This window comes from Gadus morhua, chromosome 8 (assembly GCF_902167405.1).
Source record: "Gadus morhua chromosome 8, gadMor3.0, whole genome shotgun sequence".
In the NCBI taxonomy this organism is placed as follows: domain Eukaryota; kingdom Metazoa; phylum Chordata; class Actinopteri; order Gadiformes; family Gadidae; genus Gadus; species Gadus morhua.
Genome location: NC_044055.1, coordinates 8,720,652 through 8,733,151, shown reverse-complemented (window position 1 = coordinate 8,733,151; position 12,500 = coordinate 8,720,652). Strand labels below are relative to the sequence as shown.

The window sequence follows — 12,500 nt, the reverse complement described above, 5'->3', positions numbered from 1 at the left end:
ATATAGCCAGAGAGAGAGAGAGAGAGAGAGAGAGAGAGAGAGAGGGGGAGAGAGAGAGAGAGAGAGCTAGGGACACAGGGAGAAAGATCATGTAGCCAGAGAGGGAGAGAGAGAGAGAGAGAGAGAGAGAGAGAGAGAGAGAGAGAGAGAGAGAGAGAGAGAGAGAGAGAGAGGGGGAGATAGAGAGAGAGAGCTAGGGACACAGGGAGAAAGATCATGTAGCCAGAGAGGGAGAGAGAGAGAGAGAGAGAGAGAGAGAGAGAGAGAGAGAGAGAGAGAGAGAGAGAGAGAGAGAGAGAGAGAGAGAGAGAGAGAGAGAGAGAGAGAGAGAGAGAGAGAGAGAAATCTAGGGTCACAGAGAGAGAGGGAGGGGCAGAGAGCCTGACAGCTAGAAACACAGAGAGAGGGAAAGAAAGAGAGAGAACAAGAGACAGAGGAAAAGAGAGAAAGAGCGATAGACAGAGGGACAAGGAGCAGAGAATCGGGGGCCATTATAAACAGCTAGCTCTACAATTTTCAGTGATTACCCTCTGTGCCAGAAAGGAGCACCACTCAAGTGTCGATCAATCTTACCTACTAGGAATCCCATTCATCAATACCAAATTCTGCAAACCGAAAAATACAAGTGGGACCCAAGTAAAACCATAAATCCGTTTTTCTTCTTTTATATTTTCAGTTGCCTTGCTTAAATCTTGTGGAACTGAGGGGTTTGTGGGATTTACTTCAACAGCACTGCACTTCAAACATGAATTCGCTAATTCTGGCACCTGCCGTGCCAGGTGCGAACAGAGCAGGTCTCCCATGTAGTTGTATTTATTTCTCACTATTCAAAGCAACGGCTGCAGGCTTGAAGACGTGTTTACTCCGTATTGAGAAGCGGAGAGCCAGGTGCCCTTTCAAGTATAAGAGACGATTCATTCATTGACCAGGGATTTGGCAGGCTTCTTTGACAGTGCAGAAGAAAAAAGACAGCTTTTTACACAATTCCAACAGTTTTTATTCGTTGTCATCGTTTTCTAGGAATCTGGCATCTTAATAAAGCCACAAATTTGAGGGATTCCTTTTTTTTATTACTTCGACACAGCTCTACACCAGGCAGGTTCAGAAACAATACACTTAGGCTTAAATAATCCATTTAGAGCGGAGACATTGATAAATCCTTAGTTTGACGGCTTGTAAACAGATCTACTTGATAAAAAATAAGTCAATAGAAGGGCTGATTTCCCCAGAGCACCCTGCGACATTCTCGACAGAGCTGAACAAATGAGACTTTAATATTAAAATAGATAGTATCCCACCAATGGAAAGTTTGTTTGATTCGAGTGGTTTGGCATACACGTTTTGTTGAAAGGCCCCATAAGGACTTCAGCATTACGCTTTATTTAAAGAAACATAGGCTTAACAAGCAAGTAATTGTCTGAAGATAGAAAATTGGCAAAGAACAATTAATTCATTATACGATAATGACTCCAAATGCTACTCACTTGGTAAAAACAATTTACAGAGCGCAGAACGGGGGAACATTTATTTTTGAAAATATTGAATTGTACTTCGTTTTGCTCCAGCATTTAGCAGTGCAGCATGGAAACAAGGGGGCTCATGGGTAATTTCGTTTTCACTCCACGTATGACTGCCAGTTTAATCAAAACATTATGTGCCGTTGTTAGCTAACAATGTGTGTGTGTGTGTGTGTGTCTGTTTTGCGGTGGGGTTCGCACTCAAGAGTAGTTGAGAGGAGGCTGGTAGTTTGCAGGGTGGGCGCCCAGGTGGGCCTCACAGCATCAGGACTTACCTCTGTGACGTCTTCTTGTACTTCCTCCTGTGGGAGAGAGTGACAGGGTAAACGGAGGGCGCAGTGGTGGACAGCTGTGTATGGTACATAGAACGGGTTGCTTCTAGCACAGCTGTTCTAGTACTTACTACCTGCTTTGCATTGGTTAACATGCATACTGTCTGAATTACCGTCCTCTTATTTGTGACTCAAGTGCCTTTTACGATGATGCACAAAAAAACCGCATCTTTCATTCAGACGAACGGTGAGAGTGATGTAATGATCGGACAAGAGGAAAGACGAAGACAAAACAATAACCGACACACATGCACACAAACGCACGCACGTGCGCACACACAGACTCACACAGCATGACATGCACATTACAAAACATTACAACTTTTGAACCTTAACATACCCACACTTTCCACAGAGATATCAGCACAGTTTTAAAAGCCGCTTAGACATGAGTGTTTTATCAACAAAAACACATGCACATTACACACACACACACACACACACACACACACACACACACACACACACACACACACACACACACACACACACACACACACACACGCATACACACACACATATGCAGATACATAAAAGCCCCACATTAGTGGCCTTGTGAGTGTTTGCATACATTTACATTCTAGTCTCACAGAGTTCTCACCACTTAGCCTGATTGCCTTCTCATATGTCTACCCATCTGTCGAGGAGCTCTGCACAAAACTGCTCGCCCAGGATCGCCACTCCTCTGGTATTACATTTAAATAATTCTTTACCGCAACGTGGGAAATGACCCTCCACATTTGAGGAGGATATAGATTGTTTTTGAGTCCATTAAGGTAATCAAATCGGATATGGGTCAACCTGTTAATGGCAGCACTGAGTCTTTGCAGGCAGTCAATGAAATTAGCTTTCCTAGTTGCTTCACTTTCTGCTCATAAAATGGGATATGTCGAAGGTGGGTAAAAGTGGCGAGTGAAAAGTAGGATTAAAAGAGAGAAGCAAAGATAAATACAAGTACAGCAACAGAGAGGTGAGGTACTAACAAGATTCAAAAGAGAGTCGTCAGTGCTCCCGGACACCATATGTCCTCTCTCAATCTCTATGTTTATTCTCTCAATCTCTCCAATAAGATATCAACCCCCCTCCCCCCCACCCACAATTCCTCTCTCTCTCTCTCTCTCTCTCTCTCTCTCTCTCTCTCTCTCTCTCTCTCTCTCTCTCTCTCTCTCTCTCTCTCTCTCTCTCTCTCTCACTCACTCGTTGGGAGCCCGAGCCCAACAAGTTGCTTTTTACTACGTTAATGTGCGTGTCAACAGCGCAGGGCTACTGCTAATTAGCGAGCTCCCCCGCTAAATTCTGGGCATAATGAGGAAGTGTGGTATGAGAAAGAGAGTCTGCCACTGCATAATTCCATTTCAGCGAGCGGAGCATTCAAAGGAAATAATTTAATAATGCACCCGACCCCCCACCTCACCCGCCAGCCCTCCCTGCCTCCCACCCTCCCGACGTTAGCGATATTTAACAATGTTAGGGGACGGCTGTACCAATTAGGTATGTCACTAGCTCTTTAATAATAACATCTGGTGGCGCTTCCTGGGATCTATATGCAGTTCAGACATAGGCTTGGGGTTGCATTTCTAAGCAACCAGACGTATACACAGCCATTCAAAGAAGATGAATGCACATAACCAGCACCCCCTTTCATCAGCTATATGTGAATTATATTTGATAATAAAAATTAGGGGGGGGGGGCAGGGTTGGATGGGTGTATCCATCCACAGATGAGAGAGACAGAGGGAGAGAGAGAGAGAGAGAGAGAGAGAGAGAGAGAGAGAGAGAGAGAGAGAGAGAGAGAGAGAGAGAGAGAGGCCAAGGTATGATCCATAGCCATCCATTTTATGAATATAAAGACACAGAGGTCATTTGCCAAAGGGTTTATAAGGATTAAAGGCAGTTGGCCCCTAGAATGTGTGGGAGTCACCAAGCATTAGACAACATCAGGTCTAGGGTTTGAGGTTTGGCATAAAAAGGAAAAAATAGACTACGTCTGTTTTACTCTCCTACTTTCTATGTGCATGTGGGTGGCTGTGCATGTGAATCATGCAACACTACTTTCATTACGGATAAAACCCTCTACTCTCGTAATAATGATCCTCCACACACGCACATACACATCGACAAATTGTCTTTGCCTGTTACACACAACATACAAGCAGCTCTCGAAGCATGCGTGTAAACAAAGGCCAAAGCGCTCTCTCTCTCTCTCTCTCTCTCTCTCTCTCTCTCTCTCTCTCTCTCTCAGACCGAGGCTCTTTGGAAGATTAAAGGCTGATGTGATCCCTGACGCACCCCAGGAGCCCCTACAACCAGCAGGTACTCTATTTCAACCTGCCACATGGCTCAATGCCAAAACACCCACTGCATAGCATGGATGTAGCATTGGAAATTGAAGTTCTTACAAAAAAACAGAAAAGTAAAATGGTAATGCACACACCAATGGTAAAATGGTTACGCACACACCAATATGCACACACACACACACACACACACACACACACACACACACACACACACACACACACACACACACACACACACACACACACACACACACACACACACACAGACAGACAGACAGACAGACAGACAGACAGACAGACAGACAGACAGACAGACAGACAGACAGACAGACAGACACACACACACACACATATATATATCTACACACACAAATTCATGCAAGAATGCACACACAATGCAAGAGCAGCAACACAAGCAGAGACAGAAAGGCACACAGATGAGAGGGGATAAACGATAAGGGAGAACACAGGAGCAGAGAACGGGATGGGGAGCGTGGGGGAGGAATGAACTGCGGGAAAGAAAGGAGAACGGTCCACCCCGTTGTTCACACTCTCCCTACGTCGCTGCCTCACTCTTTTCTTCTCTTTTGCAGGAGGAAATTGCATTTCATTCAGTCCTCCAGCCACAACAATGGAGCAAGAAATGTCAGAGGAGCATAAGTACTGCCGCCACTGATTTCCTTCTCTTTCTGAGTAACAACGAAACAAGAAGCCAATGAATATCAAATATCCCATTGGCCCTGCAGACGGGTCGCTGGGGAATGGCGATGGGTTTAGCAGTTCCGAAATACCAATTATCAATTCAGGCATGTTAATAAGAATGTGTTTTCGATGATTTAAAGTTGGATAGAAACAGAAAATCTGGAGGAATTGTGAATGAATGAATATGAAGGACTTATGAAAGAGGAATAGAAATGAGGGAATATTGAAAGAAACAAAGAGAAAATAGACACACTGGTAGGAAAACACACACTGAACACAGACATAGAGCTGGAATAATGTAAACACACACTGGTGAACACTACGATGTAGAGCTGAAATAATATATACACCGTCACCATACACCTCTTAAACTAACAGGAAGCCATCAGCTATCATCTCGATATGATAATAAGTGTCTCTGCAGCGATGTTAAATAGCAGGTGCTATCTATTTACTGAAGCAAAAGACCGACTGCAGCTTGGAGATTTTCAAGTCATTTCATCAACGTAATCATAATTTCTATTGAAACATGTCACATTTCTCTTTCATCCTTTAGCCTGTCCCTGCACTATACAATTAACACTTCAATTTGTGTGTGTGTTTGTGTGTGTGTGTTTGTGTGTGTGTGTGTGTGTGTGTGTGTGTGTGTGTGTGTGTGTGTGTGTGTGTGTGTGTGTGTGTGTGTGTGTGTGTGTGTGTGTGTGTGTGTGTGTGTGTGTGTGTGTGTGTGTGTGTGTGTGTGTGTGTGAAGTTCATATCATATATTTTTGCATACACTACATAAACACATGTGGCACTAATACAATTTCATCATTGCCTTCTGCCTTCTCAAAGTATGCCAATCTAGGTTTAAAACACAACAAGCTACACACATACACACACCCGTCCACAGGCATCAGGCACACAAGCACGGAGGTATGCACACACACACGCATACACACAAGTATATTCATACAGTAATGAACACAGACACAGAAAATGAAAAATAACAAATGAACTGCACATACATGCAAACAAATATTTAGACATAAATGCACAAACAAACACATTGGCACGTGCCCACTCCCCCCAAACAGAGACAGAAATGCACAGACGCAACCTGATGCACAAACACTCATCCACTTGTTGAACGAGTAATCATAAAATTGGTTACTCACAGCCCATGAAGACGAAGCCAAATCTTCTCGATCTGTTCAGGCTGTAGGTATTTCAGAGACGTGCTTTCAAACTCCTCGATCTCTTTGGTAGGTGATTCCATCTTCGGAGGCTGGGGGGCAGTTCGGACGGGCCAAAAGAAAGTTAAAAGTGGAAACCTCGCTGGGGTGGTGGTGGAGCGATGCTGTGGAGCGACCGGTCACAATAAGAGTGCAACGCACTGTGCAGGGGAGGCAGGAGGCTGTCCTCTTGTCAACCTTCAAATTTGCATTGGCATCTGTGACAAACCCGGCATCATGTTGATGTTTCCTGTCACTCCGTCTACTTCTACTGTCCCCTGCTCCTGTCCACGGCTCCTCTTCTTGCTCTGCTTCTCTCTCCTCTTTGATCCACTGTTGCTCTGCGTGGTTCCTGGGAGCAGAGTGTGCATGTAACGCCGATGCTCAGCAGTGCCCTTTGCCTGGGCTTCAGTGGCTCTGACACCCGAGAGAGGCAAAACTAGCTCTCGCTTATGTCTCTCTCTCTCTCTCTCTCTCTCTCTCTCTCTCTCTCTCTCTCTCTCTCTCTCTCTCTCTCTCTCTCTCTCTCTCTCTCTCTCTCTCTCTCTCTCTCTCTCTTTCTCTTTCTCTCTCTGACTCTCTCCCTGTGTGTGTGTGTCCCTCTGTCGCTCTTTCTCTCTCTCTTTCTCTCTCGCTCACTCCTTTCCCTTGTGAGCGCAGGGGTCCTGGAGTCCTGCCATGCTCTGCCGGAGACGACCAGGATGCAGACGGCAGGGCAACGCAACCCTGGGATTAACGCCCCCCCCCCCCCACACACACACACACACACACACACACACTGTACCACCCTTACCCCACCACTCTCCCCGCCAGAGAGGAGAGGGGAGGGGGATGAGAGAGAGAGAGAGACAGAGAGAGAGAAAGAGAGAGAGAGAGAGAGAGAGAGAGAGAGAGAGAGAGAGAGAGAGAGAGAGAGAGAGAGAGGAGAGGGGAGGGGGATGAGAGAGAGAGAGAGAGAGAGAGAGAGAGAGAGAGAGAGAGAGAGAGAGACAGAGAGAGAGAGAGAGAGAGAGAGAGAGAGAGAGAGAGAGAGAGAGAGAGAGAGAGAGGAGGGACAGGCAGGGTTGGGGGATAGGGTGGAAAGTGAGGGGAGGGGGCTACGAGAGAAAGAGTGGGAGGAAGGAGGAGTCTGGTTAATCTCTCTCGGTTGTGTGTGTTTTTCCCTTCCCTTCCTCATGCGCAAGGGTGGAGACGGACGAGGGTAGGACAGAGGGGGGAAACAGAGCGTCCGTGGAGGACGGTAGCCCGTTAAAAAGGTGATTAGAAAGAGAAAGTGTCAGAAAGTGGATGCAGAGAAGTATTGACGACGACATGTTACTCTGAGTGCTTTCACTTCATGATTTTGTTTTAAACTCTGCAGTTGGAGTCAGCAACACAAATCTCTTGAAACATTCCTCTCCTTCCCTTTTAGTTTATTTTAAAATGAGTGAAACTGTGATTTTTTGGCACAGTAAGGATATAAGTATTGATTTGGTTTGAGATTGTTTGACCACAATTATATCATTCATTTAATTAAAATGACTGATTTCTTACACACACACAGATGTTCTGTGCGCCTTGCATCAGCGCCTTGCATCAGTCAACACACTCTCTCACAACCCATTCAACAACAAGCCTTAACGATACGGATGGTTTCATTCAATTTTAAATATTGAACAGGTAAACTCATTCAATAATAATAAAAAAATTAAATCATTTCCGTTTGTTCACAGGGGCAGTGGTTCTCAAACTATTACCAATACAAAATGAACCCCCTCAAAGATATATTGAAGATAGAGAGAGAGAGAGAGAGAGAGAGAGAGAGAGAGAGAGAGAGAGAGAGAGAGAGAGAGAGAGAGAGAGAGAGAGAGATCGATCGATCGATCGATAGATAGATAGATAGATAGATAGATAGGTACGTACGTACGTACGTGCGTGCGTGCGTGCATGCATGCATGCATACATACATACTGTACATACATACATACATACATACATACATACATACATACATACATACATACATACATACATACATACATACATACATACATACATACATACATACATACATACATGCATACATAGTAAGTTAGAGACCAAATATATATCTGTTATAGCTTTACGTTTTGGCTTTTAGAAATGATGCAAACCTTTGAAGAACCCCTAGGGGTACTGATACCCCTTCTTTCACCCTGGCTGGGTGCTGGGTTCAAACACCATCACAACTCCACTCACTCTCAATAACTCGATGGCATGTCTCCTCCTTCATCGTATCCTACGTCTTCCTTCTGCTCATCCTCCTCCCTCTTTGCCCCCAACCTCTCCCTTCTCCCAGCTTCCCTCCACTGTTGTTCAAGCCCTCTGAACAGCGGGGGGGGAACCCCAGTTGTCTCTTAATGTTGGCGTCTGTATGACTCAGTCAAGCTCTTTCTACTTTCCCTGCTCGACTGCTAGCTCTCAGAACCATATCCCCTATCTCCACACACATACACCGCCGCCACCACCACCACCGCCACCATCACCCCCGACACCACCCCAAGCAGAGGCACCACAACCCCAGGTCGTTCAATTACTTGATGCAGGAGGCAGGGGTAATGCCAGGGCAGTGCCTCAAAGTGGTTCCCTCTTTCATCTGCAGCGATGGACGCCTCCTCTATCAGCAGATAGATGCATTGTGTCAACGCACCACCATGCCTGCCAAAGATTCTCTCTCTCTTCCTCTCTCTCTCCCTCTCCCTTCATCTCTACCTTTCACCCTCTGCCTCTCTCACTCTTTCTCTCTCTGTCACTCCCTGCCTCCCCACTCTAATTTGCACTTCATCTTTTCTTTTCATTCCTCTTTTCCTTGCTCTCTAACTTCTACAGAGGCACGTAGAAAGGTGGTGTAGGTGGTGGTGGTGGTTGCTGGCGGGAGGCTGCAGGCAATGGCGCTTGAGTCCCGTGACATCGACGCATTTGGTGGTGTTGTGTTGTCCTGTGTTGTGTTGTGCTTTGCTTGGTGAGGTTGGATTGTGTTGCACGTTGTTTGTGCGTTATATTAGGTGTGTATACCACTTTTGTTTCTGAGAATAAAGGACCTTCCTTAAATTCCTACAAGAAGTTTTTTTGTGAGGTTACTTTGAATATATATATATGATCTCTAATATCAAAATGACCGATATAGTCTGTGTGAATGTATTGAAAGCTAATACCATTCTAGGCACTGCATACAAAGGCCCATTGAAAAGGTCAACCCCCAATTTGAACACGTTTGACATTTATGGTAAAATATACCTTTGAATTCAAATTAATCATATTTTGCATCCACATCATTCGGCTCTAGTATTTCCCAGAGGTGTTACCTGCAAGGTATTTGAGAGAACTTTGTGAGTTAAGACTATTGCCTGGAAGTAAAACTGTGTAAATTTGATTTTTTTTATTAATGACATTTCTTATCCAGAGTGTCTCTGGAGGTGAATCCTTCCTGTAACCATTAAGAGGCCCTTAATGAAAAAAGGAGGGAACCTTCAGGGTTCTCTGCTCAGCGAGGGTAATGTCTGGGTAAATGAAGAGTTGTAACAGAGGCCTGACCTTATTAAGTATCCATGACTCATGATAATGGTAAATGTGAACGTCTGTGTCATTTGACTCTGCCGTCGCCACCCCATTAAGAATTGAAATACTTAAGCTCCTCTGGAGCATAAGGGGAAGACAAGTTATCATGGGTAATGCCGTAAGATGTTATCCTGGGATATTACGGTGAGCCTCAAAGGTTCATTTAAAGGCTGCATATTGTGCATATTCTTTCTGATGGGAAGAGAAGATGGGATTATTTTATGGTTCATGTGTGCGTTGTGATTTGCTGTATTGTTCTGTCGGTTGTCTGTTTTTTGGGGTTATACACCTCGACTTTCCTTAAGAAATTAATATAATAAGAATGTACATTTTGTATCTATATATTATCTATACTTCTTGAACCCATTGTGCTGGAAATAAAAAATGGTAATGTATCGAAATATTAAATCTTGGGTTATCCAATCTCTTCTTATCCTATCATTATCTTCATCATCATCATCATCATCATCATCATCCTCTTTATACCCTGCCACCGGTTTCATCACTATAATTTTTCGACACTTTCCGGAAACAATTTTTCCAATGAGGCCCCCGGAAATAGCACGATCACGAATCTTTAGTGACGCACGGAAGGAATCTCCGTCTGAATATTTTAATTACATATCCAAATGATAAATGAAGAACCTGGCCAGAAATGGCACCAAGAATGAAGCCTAATTAGATTACCTGTCAGTGGGCACGGAGGAAACAACGTGGAGTGTTTGGAGAATTACTCGGAATATAAAGAGATACTTCACGCTCCCTCACCTCCTTGTCAAATTCCCAAAACCTCAGAGAAAATGAGGCTTCACAGTTAAGCCGAAATGTAAGAGGAATATTATCAACGGTGTGTTTGTAAGTGTATTGATCAAAGTGCCTGTGCTTGGTTTAAATTAATTGTACAAGCATAGCCGATTAATAAAGAGACTAAATACAGAGTGTAAAATATTATGTAGTTGTCTGCCAACAATCTTTGAAGCATTGTAAGCAAATACGTACGGTAGTGAGAGACTTATTATGCACGAGCACTGAGATACCGACACACACTCCCAGCTCCCACCCAACGCAACGAGCGAGAAAATTATTCTGTTCAATCATGTGCCAATATTAAAACACATGCTTGATTAATCACCACCGCGGATGGCAAAATATTAATTGGGTGTTTGAAAGAGATAAATTATGCTTTTGATGTAGACTCAGGCTAAGATACCTGTTGGAAAGTCTGCGACACCTGGTTACTCTGCACTGCTGTGTTTAAATTTACACACAGAAGCCAGCATACTAACCAGGCCGGATCCATTTGGAGGGGCATAAAAAATTCAAATCTCATTTGAATTTTGAGACAAGTCGATATGGATTTCAATGCGTCCAAATAGCAGTGTGCCTTCAGGTAATGACCACATTATGGTGGACGCCATCCATCACAAAATATGATTTCCATCTACATGTTGGTTCTATTTTCTCCCACAGCCTCTGAGCTGGCGAGGACGGAGAGCGGGCAGGCCTGGGGGGGTGGGGGGTCGTTGGAGGGCAGCACTATAAAACAGCTTCTATCCATTTATGGAGCATTGGTGGAGGGAAAATGACTTCAATGTGTGTGATGGGTTGGGGGGAGGGGGCAACCAATCTCCTTACTCACCAGAGAGATTCTCTGTGGGTCAGACGCCACGCACAGCAGACCAGGGTGAGCTGGAAAAGCCATCAGCTTTTAAGACACTGTTTTCTCTCATTTCTTCGTTTGGAATCACATGGGCTGTCCAGACCAATCACATGGGCTGTCCAGACCAATCCGACCAATCACAGCACCCCCTGAGGTTTAGATTATGCAACTAACACTGTGCCCTTGAATGTTGTCATGCTATGATTGATGCTACAACGATTAACACAGAAGACACTTCAGTAGGTTCCAGGTGTACGTGCAGTATATCATATGCATGTTTAAATTTATATTCATAGATATTTTATTTTTATTTATTTTATTCTTTTGACTTTTTAAAGGCTTTTTTGCATCTATGACAATTATTTGTATATCTGGTCAAAATTCTGACCTGTAAGATGGCATGCAATTTAGGTTAAACGAATACCAACACTTAAGACTATCATATTTTATCTATATTTAGTTTAGCATGAAATACAAAAAGCTGAAAGACTGAAATCAGAAGATTTATTAATTTCCTCCAACAAGATATTCACTATGTCCATCTTAAAAAGTGACCTTAATTTGACACCAACCATTAACATCTGCTAACGACTGCTACAATAAAGAGGAAGCTATTAACTGTATGCTGCAGCGCCCATGAATAAAAACGAAACCCCGGTTCAGCCTCAATATCATGAATGCCAAAAACAGAGGATTGTGATGACGATGACGCGGAAGTTCATAATGAGGATATTCCACGCTGTGATTTGCTCCGGGGGCAAGGCAAGGCCTTGGAACAAACAGCCGAGCCAACCTCTAGATGCTGTTCTCAAAAACTTTCGCTCCCCCCCCGGTATTATCACGACAAAGGGAGGCATGCTAAGTACTAGCTGCATCGCTAGAATAGAGTTACATCTCCATTGAAGACCAGAGGCTGGACTCACTAAGCATTGGAAGAGTGACTTTCCTTTCACATTGATATTCCGGTGTGTTAGTTGATGTCAAACGAGGACAGGAGGTTACATTTACAAAATAAATAGAGAGCTCCCGTAGGCTATTATCTACCACCTTGTTTACGCCATTAGCGGCAGCGCTATCGCAATGCTCACAGAAGGGGAGAGATTTAAATACTTGCCTTCCACAACATGCTAATATCCTCATTAATGTCTGTCGATGTTGTGTGTTAACAACACCAATATTCATTCATGGTTCACGGTTCA

General features: G+C 44.1%; 1 protein-coding gene across 3 annotated transcripts in view; it reads right to left on the bottom strand.

The window, feature by feature from the left end:
• LOC115549502 (FYVE and coiled-coil domain-containing protein 1) overlaps positions 1 to 12,500 on the bottom strand; it is a 141,943-nt gene that overhangs the window by 122,801 nt on the left and 6,642 nt on the right. The window contains exons 1-2 of one of the 3 annotated variants that reach the window (XM_030364749.1): positions 6,009 to 6,571; positions 1,793 to 1,819 (exon numbers count right to left, since the gene is read on the bottom strand). The exons of the other annotated variants lie outside the window; for them this stretch is intronic. Coding sequence (XP_030220609.1) covers positions 1,793 to 1,819; positions 6,009 to 6,109 — 128 coding nt within the window. The 5' untranslated portion in view covers positions 6,110 to 6,571. Of the gene's footprint in view, positions 1 to 1,792; positions 1,820 to 6,008; positions 6,572 to 12,500 lie in introns of those variants that run through there. 3 annotated transcript variants of the gene reach the window in all.